This window comes from Strigops habroptila, chromosome 10 (genome assembly GCF_004027225.2).
Source record: "Strigops habroptila isolate Jane chromosome 10, bStrHab1.2.pri, whole genome shotgun sequence".
Classification (NCBI taxonomy): Eukaryota; Metazoa; Chordata; class Aves; order Psittaciformes; family Psittacidae; genus Strigops; species Strigops habroptila.
In genome coordinates, this window is record NC_046359.1 from 41963226 (window position 1) to 41983717 (window position 20492).

Genomic DNA, 20492 nt, shown 5'->3' on the forward strand with positions numbered 1-20492 from the left:
TATTTTTCATAAAGCAGTCTTACAGATACAATTTTCTTTCATCTTAGGATGTATTTTGCATTGTAACAGTACTTAAAATACTGTAGTTTCAATGTATAGTAGACTGAGGAGGACTTTTAAGACTGTGGTATCAACTTAAGCAAATTTGATGTTGGGCTACCTTCTTGTTAAGAGTAACCATCAGTGTTATGGCTGAAAAAATGGAAGTGTTCTGTGGATTTATTGTATAAAGTCATGCTTGAGTGGTGAGAATCCTTTCTCACTCATAGAAGTTATCATTGTAGATAAAGAGACTGAAATGTAGGACCCACAACCCTGTTTGATTAAAAAGGGTCTATTTAGGCAAGTGCTGGATCTCTTTGTGTTGAGGGATTGACTGTGGTGTTTCTATCATTGTCTCTGAGCAGGGTTGAATGGCAGAAAGGTAAAAAAGACCCTTGTATGTCTTCATTCTTCTTAGCATTTTCAAACCCTTACTCTCCATCTAGGGAGCAGTAAAACACCAGTGGAACAAACAGTGGCCCTGTGATGTCAAAGGAGGGGTTTTGCCACTTAAAATTGCATGTTCTTAGCAAATCTTGTCTTCGCTTTGTGTAACTTGGCTGAATTCCTTCTATACAGAGTTTCTGTCTCTTCAGTGCTTGTTTTAGGGAAGTCTGTTTCTTTGCTTCTGTCACTTACGGTGTTACAGCTCTTTGGTCGTCCCCAGAGAGTTTAGAAGCTTTTAACCAGCAAAAGGCACAAGTTCCACTTCAGCTTCTATTCTGGTCATCTTGAAGACAGTCCTGTAAACTTTGTCTTTATTTGGTGTTGGAAGTAAACATTTTTGAGCGTAGATTAACAGTGTTTCTTTCCACAGTGTAACTAGGAATGACCAAAAGTACTCATGTTAAAGAGTATAAGCTTCAAACATGAACTAAAGTGATAGCAGTTAACTTGAAGCCTTTTTACCGTTGGTTCAGATTCTTCTGTCTTTTTAGGACCTGGGCAACAATGTGCTTCTAACTAGGTAATTTTTCGTGCATACTTTGAACCTCTTAGGATTGTTTTTAACTTTCAAGCCTTACTAGGTGATTGTCAATATCCCTTAATAACCTTTACTTGTTGTTCTCATGTTTTATTTCTTAAGTGTGCTAAATACATAAAATGTATTCTTTTGTGCTGAGAAAAATTGCGAGACTGCCCCATTGCTTTGCTTCTCCTTCTTCGAGGCTTCAACCAAACTAATTCTTCCTGGCCATTATAACATCTGCAGCATGTAAGGCATTAGAGCATTAGGGTATTAGGGTATTATTTCATGAATGCATTGATGTTCCTCTGGGTAGTTAATGTATTTGTCAGCAGGAAGGAATGTGCTGTACAACTTGCTCCTTCTGCGAGTGGTCTGACTCATGAGCTCGAGGTACTTCAAAGGGATTTCAGGGCTCCATCCCATTCCTCAGCCTTGCAGTTGCTTTTCTAATAATAGAAGCAGCAAAACAGACAGTGGAGTGGCTTCTTGGCTGTTACAGTCTCTGACCAGTATAGCCATGAAAGCTGATATCAGTCAGAGTCTTCACTTTTCATAGTCCACATTTGCTTATGTGGCTACGAATGCTGTCTCTCTCATACTGCTCCTTGGAAGCAGTAACCACTGTATACAGCTGAGGTTCCAGTTTGGATGATCGGATCTATGAGCTGTGTGACCTTGGTGCCTCTACATTCAAGCACTGTTGTGGGAGCAGCATAAATAGCTGTTGGAGACCTCCAGCAAAATGTAGAGGGTATGTCCAGTGAGAGGTGTGTTCTTGTAAGACTTAAGACATATTGGAACTGTTCCTTCAGTATCTGTGGTGAGCATAGCTTATGTATCCTGATAGAATTTGTTGACTTGAAAAGTTTTCTTATCATATAAACTGCTTGCCTAGCATAATTGTGAGGAGGTGAAGCTCTTGAGATGATGCTGCCTGTACTGAAGTCAGTGGAAGAAGTTTGCTTCACTGAAGATGAGCTAAGGTTTCACTTTTATTGATTCTCACTCACAGATGGGTAAAAGGAGGCCTCTCTTCAGCCACAAGCATCATCTCTTGTGCCAGTGAATTATAGAACTCAAGCAAACCGTACCCATGAGGTCTTGAACATGCACTCCAGGAAAATTAAGTCACTCTTCAAAAGCAGTCATCACTAGGGCCCGTTTCCAAAAGGAACTGCTGTGCTTTAGGGAAAATGTGGTTCTTGGGTTCGCTGGAAAGAGGAAGCAGCCAGGGCATCTCTGTTGTAATTGCCTCCTGTTTTTAACACCTCTTCCTGTCAGTGAATTGAAGTAAGAGTGGGGGTTGATTAAGGGCGTAAATATTGTGACTGCTGAAGTCCTCTTCACAAAGCAGATCTGCCTGTAAACTGCAGATAGAGAGGGAAAGGAGGCTAAAAAGAATGGAACTGAAAGCCAAAGGAAATGTGCGGTTTTGCCTACAGTGAAGTGTAGGGGTGTGCAAGATGGTTTGTCGCAGAAAAACGCAGGTGGTGACTGGGCCTTTTTAAACCCAGCCTTGGTTTATTTAATTTGGAGTGTAGGACGTCCCTTTATTTGCAGGCTTCTCTTCCCCAGCTGCTGCTGCTTCTCTGACTTCTCGATGATAAACATTTTTCTTGATGGAAATAAAAGGAACAATTTGTCAGCGCAGGTCAGTTAATCATCATTATAAAAGTCAGAGCCAGTTAGCTGTAAAAGAGGCTTCTTTTGGTATCAAAATCTTGTTTGAAATTGATTTTTACAACTTTAAGATTTGTATATTGCAAGAGCATTGAAATTGCCAATGCTTTTGTAGCAAGGGTACATTCTTTATTAGGAAATGCAAGATAACACATGAAGTGAAGCTCTGTTTAAGGAGACATTATGTTGTATGCATGTTCTTTCCCTCCTGTTCCAGACTCTACTTTTATTGATCACTTGTACATCGTGTGTGTACGTAGACACAATATGTGAAGGTTTCCTTGGCAGTAAGAATTTTGGAAGGAAGGGGTGGGATAGGAAGAGCTATTTTTCTCTTTTCACTAATATGTGTCTGATTGAACATAGGTGGTTTAAAATACTTTCTAACCCTAAAATACATGCTTAATAAGTGTAAAAACCTAACTGTATGCTGATTTACTTAGTCCACTGTTTGATTTCCCCTTTTTTCGTGTAGGCAACCAATTCAGAGAGACAAATGCCTTTAGCCTTTTTGTTAAGGGGGAACCCCACACCTTTAGTATATCCATATATTTTTTTAATGCTGTCTAGGCATGCTAAGTAATATTTCACCTCTCACATCACTTCTGGGATTTCTTAATGCCGCTATCAAAGATTCTCATCTGTAGAGGCGAGACAAATGCGTTTAACAATTGTACATAGCTACTGTAGCTGAAACATGCTTTGCTGAGCCCTTTGTGAGTAAGAGTAAAGCAGGGTGCAACTTGCCAGACAAAACTGCTTGAGTATGAGAAGGAGTGTTTAAAACATAGAAACCTGCTTGAGTTACAGTCACTGTTGAATACCTAATAATAATGTTCCCTTGTTGAGGAAGCAAAGGAGACTGTCCACTAATAGTGACATTTATTTGCTACTGAAGGTTTCCAAGCGATTGTACTCTTCAGTTCTCGGTGTTGCCAACCTGCAACTTCTTGGAACAGGTTTTCTTGAAGTCTTGCCTCAGGGATGCAAGTGATTATGAGTGATGAGAAGAAAAATGAACTAAGGAGTGGGAAGTTGTGGGGTAACATTTCTCCAGTTTCTAGAGAAAGTTGTGTTTATTGTGTGTAGACTCAAATCTAAACAGCGAATGAAATGGATTTCCAAATCAATATGTTTACATATGTAACAACTTTCAGGTGATTTTTCTAGGTTGGTTTATGGGTTTGGGGGTTTTAATGATTGTGATTAGAACACTTAGAGTTTCCCTGACCTTGCTATAAAGCATGGGTCTTTCATCTTTTTTATATATGGAATTAATATGGTAGCTTGTAGGATTGGGTGCGAGTATGAGAATTGCGTTTGGTTCCTTCACTGCCCATTTCCAAATGGCTGGAGGCTGTTTCTTTTTTCTTTACTTTCCAATTCAGTGGAGAAATAAGAAGTTAAGACTCAATACTTCTTGAAATAATAGCCCCGGGTTGTCATTAGAACTTAAGTTGCCAATAAAATTTATGCTGATTTTTACACACTGTAGTAAAACTATTAAATCTAATGAAGAAGAGACGGTTGAAAATCTCAGAACATATCTGAAGTTTTAAAATGCAGTATGCAAAGTGAAGTTAGTTCAAATTCATTGCTAAGCAATTGTGCAGATACTGCCATTCTTGCCAGGTATGTTCGTAAGTATAAAATAAATCTATGGAATTGTTAGTTAGCTGAGTAGTCATTTGCCCAGCCCAGTGACATACTGCAGTTAAAGTGCTTGAATATTTATTCATAGCATTGCTTACATGCACACAGTTATGTTGAGGACAAAGCAGCCAATTACATAGTCACAGAATGATTTGGGTTGGAAAGGACCTTAAGATCAGCCAGTTCCAACCCCCTGCCATGGGCAGGGACACCTTCCACTAGAGCAGGTTGCTCCAAGCCCCTGTGTCCAACCTGGCCTTGAACACTGCCAGGGATGGGGCAGCCACAGCTTCTCTGGGCACCCTGTGCCAGCACCTCAGCACCCTCACAGGGAAGAGCTTCTGCCTTAGATCTAACCTGAACTTCCCCTGTTTCAGTTTGAACCCATCACCCCTTGTCCTGTTGCTACAGTCCCTGATGCAGAGTCCTTCTCCAGCATCCTTGTAGCCCCCTTCAGACACTGGAAGCTGCTCTGAGGTCTCCACGCAGCTTCTCTTCTCCAGGCTGAACAGCCCCAATGTTCTCAGCCTGTCTCCATACGGGAGGTGCTGCAGCCCCTGATCATCCTCGTGGCCTCCTCTGGACTTGCTCCAACAGCTCCATGTCCTTATGCTGAGGACACCAGCACTGCACACAGTGCTGCAGGGAGGTCTCACCAGAGCAGAGCAGAGGGGCAGGATCACCTCCTTCAGCCTGCTGCTCACGCTGTTTTTGATGCAGCCCAGCACACGGGTGGTTTCTGGGCTCAAGCGCACACTGAAGCAGCTCGCGTTCAGTTTCTCTTCAACCAACAACCCCAAGTCCTTCTCCTCAGGCTGCTCTGAATCACTGCTCTGCCCAACCTGTGTTTGTGCCTGGGATTGCCCTGACCCAGGTACGGGACCTTGCACTTGGCCTTGTTGAACTTCATGAGGTCGGCAGTGTTCTGAGAACTCTCAATAGATAACATTCAGATGTATAACAGTTCAGTAAAAACATGGAAAAAACTTTCATTGCTTTTATTTTCTTCTTTAAGCTCTGCAAGGATGAGCTCGTACAAAGCTCAGTTTGCAGCTCATCATCCGAAATGTTTTTTTGATGTTTTAGAGACTTGTGTACATCTTGGGCTTCTTGTTACAAGAGAAGGGTAACTCGACCTACGGCGCATGCAGTTGCAAGTAACGTTGTCTTCATCCTTTCCTGGAGAAGCCTATTCCTTGCAATGCTAAGTCACGAATGAAGAATCTGTTACAGCTAAGCCAATTCTGTCTCAATCTTGTGGGGGAAAGATGTCATTACTCACCAGGATTACCATATCTGCTTGGTACTGAGTGTACCATGACTTTGAATTTCCATGTTAAACTGGTTTCCTGCTCTTTCCTTACTTTATGTTATTTCACTGTGCTAAACTGCATTTTCAGAAACCTAACTATTGCAAGGCTGTAGATACAGACCCAGTATCCCTAGAAAATGTGCCCTGGCAATAGAAGGAAGCTGTGGAGGAATGTTTGCTGGCTTTCAGGCTCCTGAGTGGCAAATAGTTGTCTTTGAACTGTTTTTTGTCTTGTTACAGTGGAGCAAAGCAGCGTTCCTGGTTCTGCTGCCATGCAGCTGGGGTTTTGATGCGACTGTTTCCAACTGCAATGGAGGAATGTAATAGCACAAGTATTTCTTAAAGCAAAAGTTGCTCCTTTGGAATATTTCAGTGTGGTGGAATAATTGAAGACAGGCATTTATTTTCCCCACTGAGTTGAAAGGGACACAATGAACTTAAAATTCTAGATATTTGAAGGGTTTTTTCTTCTTTAAAAATATGTGGTAATGGCAGTGGCTTTTCTGCACACTTGTGTGGTTTGCTGTTCAGTTTCCAATCTAGAAATGCTCTGTGAAGGACTTGCACAAACTGATTCCTTTCTTCTTGATAATCAGGTCAATCAGTTGCCCATAAAGCATTATTAAGCACAAGAGACAGACCAATTGCCTGAGGAGAAATGACAGGGCAAAGAAACTAGAGGATGTCCAGCCGAATCACTGTGAATTTAACAACTTCCTACCTGTCAGCTGAGCTGCAGAAGCTGAGCTGTTAGCCTGGCCAGTTGATGGATAAAGAGAATTCTCTTTAGTTGTTTTTCATTGCATGCACTTCTCATGGCTTACATTCTTCAGTCATGAACTTTAATCCTGCAGAAAGTTAAATCTGTGAAATGTTTTTGAAGATGAAAAAGAGTTTCTTTTTAAACTACTCTACAGTAGAACTGATGAGTAGCATAAACCGATGTGTTCCAGGGAAGTATCTCTAATAAAGTAATCTATTTTTCTCTGGGTGATCTAGAAATAAAAGAATCATATTTGGAAATGATTAGCTACTTGTGAGAAACCTTATTTTGCAGATGCTGAATGTATTTAGTACTTAGTTTTTATCGCTTTTGGAAGGCCACACTTCAGTAAGACTATTGTATATTGGCTGCTTAATAAAGACACTGCAGTACTTTCAAAATCAGTATGATTCATTTCCCTTTAAAGCAATTCTTGTTTCGTCTTAATTTCTTGCTTTGTGGGGAACTGCCATAGGTAGCCATGTGAAATACTTGATAAGGAAGGTGCATGGTCAACTATGACTGCCACAACCAGGCATTTTCCAACTTCCATGGAGTTAGAGAGGACATTGGAGGGAATTTGCATGTAATTGAGGAGGAGGGATAAAGGAGGATCTTGTAAGTTCATGTTAAGAAGAAAAAGATGATCTGTGCCTAGCTTGCCCAGGGAAAGGAGGTTGAACATTACGGAGTGAATACCCCTCCCCACCTTCGTATCTCTGATTCTACTTGTAAATACAGCATTTCATTTATTTACTTTGTGTTCAAGTCTTAATTCAGTACTAATTCTGGAGCTGTTAGAAAGTAATAAAGTGGCAGTTTTCAAAGGCCTGTTGCTAAATGGGTTTCTGCAAGGACAGGGGAGCTATGCATGGACTATAGTGTGTTGTCTTCAGTGTGTAACCTTTTGCTTTTGCATCAGTTAAACCACTGCTTCAAAGACAGATAGTACTAAAGTAATTAATTGTCCTGTGATGAGAGTTGTTCATTGCCTGGATATCTGTTAATAAGAGTGCTAAAGATTCAGCAGTGGAGCTGAAATATTTCCTTTGATGTCAGAAACAATAGCGAGTGAGAACCACTTAAGATACTGAACAAACACATTAACAATAATCCTATCCTGCATGCATGGGCGATGTGTCTTACCTCTCCTTTTGAACTTCACAGAACTACTCTGCTCATCTTTTCCCTTTACCCTGCATTGCAGTAACCATCACTTTTATCGAAGAGGGGCCAGACTCCACTTGCTTGTCTCTTTGCCCATGTGCAGCATTAGATGTATTCTGGTCTTCAATTTACAACAGTCTTTTCCTGTTTTTTCCATCCTGTGTTGTTCTTTGGGAGGCAGTCGTCTCTTTTTCTCTTAAGTTACTTTGTGATGACAGAACTAGCAATTGGGACTCCTTTTCTTTACCTCAGGAATTTTTGCTAGTCAGTGTAAATGTTGGCTGATCAGCAGCTGGAGCTTCCTCCTGACGTCATTCTTACCACTGGAGTATCTGCTCTACAAAAGAGTGACTAATAGTTTCTGTCATCTGAGCAGCATTCTCTGAAGCCACCTTCTTGCCTAGAGCTAACTTGTTTAGATGTGAATTACTGAGTTTGTTTAATGTAGCATCTTAAACCCAATGATCCAACTGCAGATTTTTTGGTTGCTTTTGCCAGGGTAGGTTAATAATAGTAAGTGTAGAAATGAAACAAACTTGCTAAGTTAAAAAAAAAAAAAAAGGGACCAAAAACCATCTCTGCCAACATGATTTTTTTTTTTTAATCTAATAAGGTGAGACAGTTGAATTTGAAAGCTGGGTCAAAAGCTTATGTAATTTTGAGACCCTAAATATAGAATGGTGTAATGACACAAAAAGATCGATCTCTGTGCATATGTTCTGGTAGAGAACTTTTGTTTTGTTCTGATTCTGTGCATGCAATTTAAAACTAAGCTGGATACCCTCTGCTTAGAAAAACGGTCTTGCTGATATTCCTATCTTATGCTATGTGCCAATTTAAATGGACATGTGGCATGTAGGTTCCTTTATTATAATTATCTGGGTCTTCGGGGCTTTTGTTATGTTTATAGTCATTGTAAAATTGACCTTTTTATGTTATTTTTTTCTAATAGTAGTGGAATGGGGTGATGATGTTAATGCAGTATCAGAAGATGAAGCCATGGTGCTGGTGAACCATCAAGCAACGGGTGACGTCTGCACTCTGATGATGTGCCTTCAGGATAAAGGCATGGTAGGCTACAACTGGGGAGTGGGATAGGTTCTGTGTCTGTGATCTGTCACCTGGGGTGTGGGGTACTCACATCTGTGTGGGGTACTGATGACCAACTTGGGTGTTAATAATCTCAAGGCTGAATAGATTTGGCTTAATGTGACAGCCAGTAGCTTGGAGCAGGTTTTAGACCATAAAGGTTGCCTTTAAAGAAGGTCAGATACGAGCTGAGTCAGTGTATATCCAGTCTAGGTTAACATAGAGGGAAGCAGATCTCCTGGCAGGTAATCATGTGCTTGACTTTCTCTTCTCACCTCATGCTCTTGTGCAACTTCTGCTAACTTTGCTCAAACCAACACAAGTCTACCTTCTTGATTATGACTTTATTCCAGCATGGAATTTTTCTCAAAATTAGAAGCATTTGGGATTTTCATATATAGGAGTTCAGAAACTGAAGGTGACTTCCCTATGACAACATGTCCATGCTAAGCCAGCTGGCTAAGGTCAAAATTACTTGAGCTCTGATTTTACAAGCCCTTAAGCATTTTTGGGTGAGAAGTGCAACTAATGTCAATTGTTTCATGTATTGCTGTTCAGAAGATTCCCATCTAGTGTAGTGCTGGAAACTGGAGTATGGGATCTAAATAGGAAATCAGATTTATGTGCAGGTCAGGAGGAAGGGGGAATGTATGATTAGGCTGCAAAGGGTGGACAGTATACCTGGGAAGGTGAAAAAATGCCTCAGCTGTGTCTTAGTGTTGTCTTCTTTCTCAAGACCATACAGTGAAGAAGCAAGGAAAACAACAACTGCTTTTTGTTGCATCTGTAACTGGCTGTTATAGATATAATATACTGTTAGGGTATATGAATATAGGTTGTGTCTACATTGTATCTCTATCAGGGATTTAAGTTTTGTATAAATATTCAAAACCAAACCGAAACACCCCAAACCCTCAAACAAACTCAACTCAAAAAAAGAAAGTATGGAAATACCCCTCAGGATTGAGCAGAGAGGAATTTCTTTCTTTCTAATGTAGCCTAGAGAAGACTAGGTTTAAAAGTACTTTTAATTGCTTTAATTTCTTTTGGTATTGAGGAAGTTAAATGTATTCTGTACCTTACCCTAATGATGAGAATGACAGAATAAACACTCTTTAATTCCCTTCATCGAAATTATGCATAGGATGATCTTGTGGTGAAAATAGGACGGTGAGGGCATAGTCCTGTGTGGATATATTATTGCATATTGTCTTGACTATGGATGTATCAGGTGTTTTTAAATATCATTGAGCTTTATTGACTCATGTATGTATAAGAGTATATATATAAATCTACGCTGTTTACCCTGTTTGACTCCATAGCTAAAAATTTTCAGTCAAGACAGAGCAGTGAATGTAGAAGATGTTAAAACCAGGAAGGAATAATTTTCACTATGGAAAGTGTTAGGTTTGCAGGCTTTCTGAAAAGCAGATCATCCTTAAAAGCACTATTTTTTCCCTTAAATAATTGCCGTCATTGCTTTTTGAATATACGTGTCTAAAGCCTCATATGGCTTTAATGGTTTTAGCTAATCAAGAAATAATTAAAAAGAAAGCTTCAACGCATGCTTAAAATGTGGCATGAGTAGTACAAGTGGCTAAAAATAATGAGAAAGATCAGGATAGTTTATCCTTGATAGAACTTGCTGAATCGGGTGTTTTTAATAGCGTGCTTTAGATTTCTGAACAGAGAGAGTTGCCTTTAAGTGACTGTGAAACCACTGGAGGGGATAAAACCCAAAACCTACCTGTCTAAAAGAAATTATTATACTATAGGCAACTACTTAAATTAGGCAGTTTTCTTTAAGTACAGTTTGAACTGAACGTGGAGTCCTTCACAACCTTGATATTCATCAGCTAGTAACAACATGGCAGCCTTCCAGTGTCTGAAGGGGGCCACAAGGATGCAGGAGAGGGACTCTTCATCAGGGACTGGAGCAACAGGACAAGGGGTGATGGGTTCAAACTGAAACAGGGGAAGTTCAGGTTAGATCTAAGGCAGAAGCTCTTCCCTGTGAGGGTGCTGAGGCGCTGGCACAGGGTGCCCAGAGAAGCTGTGGCTGCCCCATCCCTGGCAGTGTTCAAGGCCACGTTGGACACAGGGGCTTGGAGCAACCTGCTCTAGTGGAAGGTGTCCCTGTCCGTGGTAGGGGGCTGGAACTGGATGATCTTAAGGTCCCTTCCAATCCAAACCAGTCTGGGATTCTGTGATTCTATGAAAATAATAATTTCAAAGAATTGTTTCTATTTTCTTTAGGACAGTTAAGCTGCAGTAATTCCTAAACACTTTACCACTCAGACAAGCTCCCAGAGTGTTTAGTGAAGGTGAAAGGCTCCCTTCCATTTCACAGAAGGGCTCACAAGGGAGTAAAACAACTTACTACAGGCAGCCTCTGAGTGCTGATGGGGCAGTGGCAGAACTAGGAAGACCTTCGTCCTGTGGCAGGCCAACATTGCTTTTGCTTGCTTTTGCCAGCCAGTGGGGACTGAAGCCAGATGTAATCTGCCACCATTTAATGCTGCTTTCTACAAAATGTAAATGTAAGCCATCTGAAGTGTTTGATTTAAAGTTCTGTATTATTCTGTATAGAGAGGTAGGAAACTGAAGCTTTCCTGCAACTTTGACAGTGTTTCCTAAGGGCCGTGTCAGGAACCGATGGTATCTTTTTTCCTAGTATTTTATAAATTCTTATATTCCAGTGACAGTGTAGCTTGTCTGTTTTAAGCAACTTTAATCTCACGAAGCAGTAAGCTAAAATACATGTGTTAAGACATTTCATGTCTTTCAGATTCACTGAAGTGACTAAGAAAAATGTGATCTCTTATTAGAGAAGTGAAAGTTAAAATTTTGATGGAAGGACTGGGCTGGTATTCATAGAATCACAGATGGTTTGGGTTGGAAGGGACCTTAAGATCATCCCGTTCCAACCCCCTGCCATGGGCAGGGACACCTCACACTAGACCATGTCACCCAAGGCTCTGTCCAACCTGGCCTTGAACACTGCCAGGGATGGAGCATTCACCACTTCTCTGGGCACCCTGTGCCAGCGCCTCAGCACCCTCACAGGGAAGAGCTTCTGCCTTAGATCTAACCTGAACTTCCCCTGTTTCAGTTTGAACCCATCACCCCTTGTCCTGTCGCTCCAGTCCCTGATGCAGAGTCCCTCTCCAGCATCCTTGTAGCCCCCTTCAGACACTGGGAGCTGCTCTGAGGTCTCCACGCAGCTTCTCTTCTCCAGGCTGAACAGCCCCAATGTTCTCAGCCTGTCTCCATATGGGAGGTGCTGCAGCCCCTGATCATCTTCGTGGCCTCCTCTGGACTTGCTCCAACGGCTCCATGTCCTTATGCTGAGGACACCAGCACTGCACACAGTGCTGCAGGGAGGTCTCACCAGAGCAGAGCAGAGCAGAGGGGCAGGATCACCTCCTTCAGCCTGCTGCTCATGCTGCTTTTAATGCAGCCCAGCACACGGGTGGTTTCTGGGCTCAAGCGCACACTGAAGCAGCTCATGTTCAGTTTCTCATCAACCAACAACCCCAAGTATTGCTGGACTAATACATGTTACCATAAGACAAGCCACATAGCAAGGTTTCAGGTGAATCAAAAGTGACCTAATTACACTTTTTATGTAGTTCAAGAAATTGTCCCAATTTGTGAGACTAAGTGTTAAAACACACTCAGTTAGTTGAGGTCTCATGAACATTAAAGGTTATGCGTTTAACAAAGAGAAGTAGGTTAAAATGCTGCTATTGCTGCTTTCCAACTGGATTAGGACCGATAAATGTGGCTGTTTTTTCTGATCTCGAGCAGAAAGCAGTGCCAGGAAGGGTGCAGAGAAGAGGAAAAAAGTAGAGCTTGCAGCTGGTTTGAGTGCAGGTTTCTTTGTTAAGGTAGAGGTGCTTGAAAGATGAAAGTCAGTCTATTCAGGTTGCTTTGTTATGAAACCTGTGCAATGGTGCAGTGAAAGTGGGTCTGTGAATAGGAGGCACCTAGATTTTGTAATAAAATTGGTAAAAGCTTTTTCTACATTCTGAACTTATTTAAGCAGGAAGGATAAAGCATACAGGACCTGAAACAGCATCCAAAACTTCTTTCAGTCCATAAACAACTACGAATCTGTGCTCAAAACACTTCTGAACGTCTTTGCTTAAACCCCCTTGAAATGCAAGTGATAAGAGACTCATCTCACGAGCATTGTTTCATTCCTGAGGATACTAAAAAGAAGAGCCACCAGCAATATCTTGCAGTGTGATCTGTCCTGCCCGTGGTAGCAGAACAGAATGAATATCCATTAGTCTAGTTTGCCTTCTGGTTGCAAATGAGATGTGTGTCCTATTCTTTGAACTCTTTCTTTTCAGTTTTGTGTGTTTGTGTGTATATATTCATTAATTCATGCATTACAAATATTTCGTCTTTGTACTTCTAACCATTGCCCAGGCTTATAGGCAGGTTTGTAACCACTGAGCTCTGGATTTTGCCTCTTTGTAGCCCACTTGCAGCAAACTGCCTGTCTGTTTTGTCTTTGCTATAACTTGTATGTCACATTCATCTTTGACAAAAGCACATCATTCCCTCTCAAAAAGCCTGAGGAAGCCTATGAATGACACAGCCTTTAGATGACCTTTGTCATCTAAAACATGGTGAGATGGACTTCAGACTCAGAAGAGCATCAACTTTTCAGCATACACCTACTGTCATCTAAATAAAAAGACAGTAAAAGGTGATATGGGAGGAAAGAAGCACTGGCACTGCTGGGAAAGAGTTCCTCCTCCAGGACTGCCGTAGAACATCCTGGAGAAGAATGGTGACTTCTCAAAGGACACAAATCTTTTCTTAGCAGGGAAGCACGTCATTAAGCTTGCTGACCTCCTCCAGTAAAATTGATTAGGTTGGTTGCTATAATAGAACAATAATTGTCCAAATGCCAACATATTAGGTGAACACTGACAGTCATATGGGTACTGCTGCAGGCTGAGTCCTTGTCAGTGGAATTTTGGTGGTGTTTTTATCAAAGGACACGGTTCCTTACACCGCCTGTCATCTGTGGGCTGGTGCACAGGCATGAACTTAGATACTGTAGTGCCTTGAGGAGTGATAATATCTCAGTGCTTTTTTTAACTCTTGTCCCTAGGGCTCACCTCTTCCTTCTTTTCTCCTCCCTAAGGCTTTCTAATTTACTGAAATGGAAAGAATATAAATCTCTGCAGAGGAATTTTTGCTCTAAGATCCTCTCTTTTATTGAACACAGACCTGAAGATAGCTGTATAGGAAAGCATTTCACCAGTATTAGTCTGAAGTGGGGAGTTCTATCTGGGAACAGATTTTTCTTCTCTCACTCACAAATACCTGGTGTGTCTTTGTTCCCTTGGATGTGTAGCATCTAGTATGAAATGCCACTAGCAGGCAGGAGAGGATACTAGCATGTCACAGAGAAGAAATGGTTGCTTGTTTCTAAAGCAAAACCTTTCATATCTTTGAAAACTCTTCTCTTCTGTGAGACATGCTTTCCTTTTCCACTCCAGTGATGCTAGAGGGTCCAGAAATGGGTGCTCTTGCATTATCCAAGATCTTCAAGTAGAAAGTTTGCTAGTATTAGAAAAAAAGCCACAGAAGTTGAGGTGTTCTTAAGGTGCTCTTAGGCAAGGATAGCTGCCTTCTGAATGTGGCATTGGGAATTCACTGGGAAATCAGCTAAATGTCTAAGGCAGTCAAGTATCTCAGTGTTCTTTGGCAGCTATGTTCTTGCAGGTGTGTAAAAACTTCACTTTGAGCATCCAGCCACAGTTGTTTAAGGTTAAGTAAAAGAAACAGGGTATGTGACAATTATCTTTCTCCAAATATATAACTCGGGATTCATTTATAGCTTCTGTGGTCAAAAGGGAGCATAGGTAATCAGAGCACTCCAAGAGATAATTAGATTTCTTTGGAAGAAAGACTTACTGATGCATGCAGTTCTAGACCCAAATTGCAAATTATCGAGCTGCTTTTACAAAACAGAATTCCTGCATTAAATAGATCTGCTTCCTTCTCCAGATTCCACATGGAGATGTGAAAACAGGGAAAAGTCACCCTCTTTCACTGTATCAAACTGTTTTGTTAGAAGTATTGTTAATATGATGGATGGAAGTATTTCAGTTACTGTGCAAGCTTTTGGTGTTTGTAGATGTAATCAGCTAATACATTATATTTTCTAGAGGAAATCTTTATTTCCTAGACCGCTTTCTTTCTGCCTTGGCATCTTTCAGTTCTGTAAGATGCATCATTTGAGGCAAAGCAGAAGGTGCCTGTTTAAAATTACGAAATTATCTTCTGACTACCAGAGAAATGTCACGGTTCTCCATATGCTAGTTTTGATAGAGGTAAAGGGAAGAGTACTATGTTACATGGCTTTGTTTCACTGAACTTGGATCAGTCTTAGTGTGGCCTTATAACATAGGGAGGAGTAAAGGCAGCGAGCCTCGTGTATGAGAGCATGTGAGAGACTGTGGGTTTTTCAGTTTTGGAGAGCCAGTTTGTACCCCTCTCACCATCTACATGTAGGAGATATACAGGGGAAAGACCTTGTTAGAAAAGAAGCTTTTTCCTTCTGTTATTTACCTGTTTTGGAGTAATTCTGCTATTTTAAATCTCAAAGGACTGATCAGGTATATGCCTTCACTGTTCTGTAAGAAATGATGGTCAAAGCGAATCGGATGGCACAACCTCTATTTTTGCCTTCTCATCATGCTTCTTGGCCAGGATAAGGAGAATGACTTCATGGAGTTCTCAGGAATGCATGTGGTGCTCTGCCATGAGAGAAATGAGTAATTGCATGTGGGCTGTACAGAGGTCTCTGTAAATGCTGCTTTTTAAAGAGTGAACATCTATGGAGCATGTGCACATCAGAAGCACGAGAACAACATGATCTCATTCCCCAAGTACAAAAAAATATAAGGAAACACGTTTTTGTGGTATACATAAAACAGTTGGAAGTTTCAAATACAGATCTGTATTATTTTGTGTACTTTAATGATCACTGAAGATGGTTTAGTTTGCAGCTGGCTTAAAATTGTGGTGGTATGTCAGCAGAAGCATTAGAGTACCTATATGTAAAGACAGAGTAGAAATTACTTTAGCATATGGCTAATAGTGCAGGACTGTTTATTATATTACCAAAAGGCAGCTATTTAATCCTGCTCTTGGAGGAGAAGTGTAGCACTTCTGCTGCTTTAGACTTAAGGGCATAAAGGACTTTATAAATATTTGCTAGCTTTGTTGCTGTTGCGAGGGTGATGAGAATGTGACCGGTATATACATAATTCTCTGCACTTGGTATTTACTCAACCTCTTTTGGTAACTTTTCAGGTTGTCCGTCAGATGATGTGGCTGATGGATCATATTTTTAAGTATACAAACTTTGGCATCGTGTCTCTAATCCACGGAGACTTCTTTATAAGACAGGTAAGTGAAAACACGTAGTAGCGCTTTGAATTTATCCTTATATTTGGAACATTGTGGTATTATGGAACTTACTCATTACCTCGTGGATGGTTTCCAGGATGAACTAACTATGCTTTAATGTATATATTTGGGTAGAGCTTTGTTCTGAAACTGCTTTTTTTCCCAAGCTTATTTTATTGTTTTCCTAGACACAAGTGTTTATGGAACCCAGCTATGATGGGAGCCTTTTACGGGAGGTGTGCAAGCACAGTACATGAGCAGGCCTTTTAGTCTCTCTGCTTCTTACTGCCATTGTTGGCACCTTTCTTCTGTCCTTAGTGACCTTGCAGCTGTGCAGTGCTTCAGGTCTGGTTAGGTCACTGTTCTGACTGTCACAGTTTCAGATGAGGAAAGGCAGGACCATTCCTTTCGATGATGACATGGTAGCAGACCAGTTCAAGGCAGTGAAGGACCTGCATAAATAGTAATTGATTCTTGAAGGTTAATTATAATTTGAGCATCAGGAAAGAATGTGTGTTGAGCTCAGCATATCGAATGTTAAAGAGTGAAAACCTCAGATCATTTCTTACTATTTGGGGGTCTTGTTGTTTGGTAGCTGTTGATCAAACTGCACTCTAAAAGCAGAAACTTGGAAGTACAATGCTAAGTGTGAACCTGCAGCCAGTTATGTGAACGGCAACATCCAGTATACCCCTTTCTTTCCTCTCCTTATTTTTATTTGTCTGGACTTAAAATGCATGGGCAGCCAGAGAGAATTAAGGAATTTTCACTTTACAGAGGAAAAAGCAGCTAATTTACTCAGAATGAAATGATGAAATACTTTATCACAGCTGTACACGGCTAAAATTATATTTCTCGTTAAGACCAGAGGCATGGTTAGAAAACCTCAGGCAAAATTAGATAATAAGATAAAGATCTGCAGAGATACACAACTGTGTACTGTGAGAGTATGGAAAGGAACAGGGTTTGACACTGTGTAAAATATCTATTTCAGTAGTTAAAATACATAAGATACACTTTTTTGAGGTACACATGGCTGTCAGGTTGTTAACTGTAATTTCTGAATGTGGTGTTGCAATTCCAGTTACAAATCCAAACCGTTTCTGAGCTACAAAAACTAAGGCTTTTCCTCATTTTTGTCAGGTGGCTGAGATATGCAACAACATCACAAATAAAATGAAATCAGCATGAGCCTAAATATAAACCAAGTGAAATAAATTGCTTCCTGGCTGTTAGTTAGCCTTTGGGTGTAGCAAAACCACTAACTATAGAAAGCCCCTAGTAATATTTGGATGAGCAAATATTTTTTCCTCTGTAAAATAATCTGATTATGCTGCAATGCATCTGATTTGTTTAAAATGTACATTAGCTTCATTTTCATGAGCAGCCCCAGTGGCAGTTTTAGGGATGCTTTTGAGGTCTACCAGGAGTTGACTACTTTTTTCCCTTCTCCCATTGAAGAGTTTACTGGAAACAGAGACTGTCAGTACCTCGCCATATCCATGGCGCAAAGTGCATCCTAAAGAATTTGTCAGCAGTCTGTTACTGCCTCTTTTCTTTCCTCTAAAGGAAAGAAGGCTGAGCCCTGTGATGGTGATCAACTAGCCATGGTCTTCAAGAATTGGGTGTATTAAGGAGCTGCTTCTGTATGACTGACTTTCTCTTCTTTCTGGACAACATGTTAGCTATGTTTTATCTTCCAGGATTCTTCAGTATTTGCTAGTCATGGTTGCTTTTAAACACTCCGTTTTCCCATTAGTTTTTCTGTATTGCAGAAGCATCTTAAACCTCACAGGATTTGCTAAACTGCAGTTTATTCACCAGTCATATTTGTTAGGTTTGTTTAGGTTTTGGAGAGTTCTAATGTCTAACATGTGGAAAGATTATTGTTTGCTGCTGTTTTCCTAATTACTGTGCTATCTGGAGTCCTGTGGTCTGGTGAGAAAGCACTGGTTTAACTGAGGAACTTTTATATTGCTCTTTAATGTAAGCAGGTAGAGCTTTTTCCTTCCCTTCCATCCCTGACAGTGTTCAAGGCCAAGTTGGACAGAGCCTTGGGCAACATAGTCTAGGATGAGGCATCCCTGCCCATGGCAGATGGTTGGAACTGGATGATTTTAAGGTCCTTTCCAACCCAAACCATTCTATGAGTAAGTTGAAAGTAATTGCAATCATCAGACTTCAAAATCTAGGAGAGCCACTTTCACCAAACTCATCTGTAGTAAAATACTGTTTCTTCTTGTCTTCCACTCAGCCCGCTCTTTCGCTCCTCCTCCCTCCTTCAAAAAAACCCCAGCCAACCACTAAACAATGGAAAGTTTGTGGCAGTTGTGGTGATCTTTCAGAGAATTAAAGTCATCTCTGCTGAGGAGAGCTTAAATTTTGGACTCCTGTGTCTTTTGAATGATTTGGGAAAATCACTTTGGAGCACTCAAAAGTGCTAATTGGTGTACATTAATTCCTGTGAAGATTTGGGTAGCTTGCTCTTGCTGTGTGCAGAGATGGAAGAGGAAAGATTGTTGTTGAAGATACTGAAGATATTTCTGCAGTAATTAAGGACATATCTCACTGTCTCAAGTGAAGAAGCTGTGCTAGTACATCGAAGAGGAGAGATGAACGAGTCACTTGAGCACCACAGATCTGTGTGAAATCTGTGGTTCTGCAGTGGTAACTCCACTGAGGCCTGGTCTCGAGGTCTGCCTGTGGTGCCTCTGCAATCCTAATTCAGGCTGGGGGTGAGGGGAGAGGTGCATAGAAGATAGTGGAAGCAAAGATCCTGTTTGGCTTGCAGAAATGTCTGATGATAGATAGACCACAGAACCATCGCTTGACCTCTAGACTGTGTTTGCAGAATTCAGTTTAGCAAATTCAACTTGAGACACGGTAACAACTAGGGAATTCTGTAAACACATCCTCCTCTTACATGAAGTTCCTAGTTACGGTCTGGATGTCACTCTTGAAGAGAAGTCATCAAATCAGGAGCTTCATCCCCAGTTTCAGGAAGGTTTTTTGAGCCTCTCTGCAAAGTGGCATTAATTTGACCACCAGTGGGTACTCTGAGGAGAACGTTGGTTTGTGTTGTCTTAGGGGCTTATTTGTACCTCTGACAAGAGAGGAATCTTAGGAATGTGATAATTGTCTGGCTAATGTTATCTCTCTTAAACATTCATTTTATTTAGGTAATGTTTTATCCTTACAGGGAAGAGCACACCGTGACCAGCAGCTTGTGTTACTCAAGGAGCATCTAGAAAGATATTACAGGAGCCGCAATCGGAAATGGATTGTTTTATTTCCAGAGGGTGGCTTTCTTAGGAAAAGGAGAGAAACAAGCCAGGCATTTGCCAAGAAAAATAATTTGCCATTTCTTAAACATGTTACCCTGCCAAGACTTGGGGCAACACAAGTAATCCTGCAAACACTTGTAGCGCCACAAGAAAACGGAACTCCAGCAGGTGGAGATGCTGTGATAAGAGGTAAAGACTACTTCACTTTTGGAGAAAAAGCAAATTGAATGTCCAAGATTGGAGTTACTGTGTTGAACTGGTCTCTTTTAATGTCAGAATGCATCCATAATGGACCATTGTATTTATATACATGTTTTCATATTTACTTTGAGCTCCACGAGCTTTATTTTTTGATGTTGAGATAAAAAAGAAACCCATAGTTTTAATTTGATAAAGTCTTATCGTGGCTGCGTGAATGCTTGCCTTGGGCACATGATGGGTAAAGCAGATCCTGGAATGAGCACCCAGAGTGAGCAAGAAGGTGGGCTGCTCCTTGGAGCAAGATTGATGGTATGCACTGGTTTATGGTAGTATGGAACTGTAGTAAAAGTATTTCTGGAATATGCAAACTATGTTCATATTTTTATTCCAGGCTTCAGAAGTTTCTTTGCATCTAGTACTCTCTATTCCTCCTCTTGAACTATTTTCTGTTAAGTTCAAGTTCTTCTATTCTTCACAGGTTTTGATGACAACTGTCCCCTTTGTTGCTGGAGTTAATTGTTGCTGATGGCTAGATTTGAAGGATGATTTTGGCTGTCCTATGTTCAAAGAGTTACGAGGGAATAAGAATATTCCTGCAGCATTGTAGTTCTGGGACACCTGGGCTGAAGGGGAGGGTATAGCTGGGATATAAATAATGTCTGTAGTTAAACAGGACTTGGTGCTTTTAGTCTCTTCATTTTTATAATGAACTTCTTGGCACTTGAACCCTGTTCAAGTGCAGGGTTAGATCTTGCTTAACCTAGTTGTGGATTGCTACTTGTTATAGAAACAATGGTTGAGGGGTTGAGGTGGTTTCTTATTGATAGGTGGTGCTGAGATTCCCAGAGCCAAATGATGATAATCATTTAGCGGTTTGAACCAAAGATTCAT

At 40.8% G+C, this 20492-nt stretch overlaps 1 protein-coding gene across 1 annotated transcript in view; it reads left to right on the forward strand.

Annotated features, from left to right (window-relative positions):
- The window catches only part of LPGAT1 (lysophosphatidylglycerol acyltransferase 1), a 65289-nt gene that overhangs the window by 19033 nt on the left and 25764 nt on the right, over nucleotides 1–20492 (forward strand). Inside the window, exons 4-6 of the mRNA XM_030498850.1 lie at nucleotides 8540–8658; nucleotides 16021–16116; nucleotides 19316–19589. Coding sequence (XP_030354710.1) covers nucleotides 8540–8658; nucleotides 16021–16116; nucleotides 19316–19589 — 489 coding nt within the window. The remainder of the gene's footprint in view (nucleotides 1–8539; nucleotides 8659–16020; nucleotides 16117–19315; nucleotides 19590–20492) is intronic.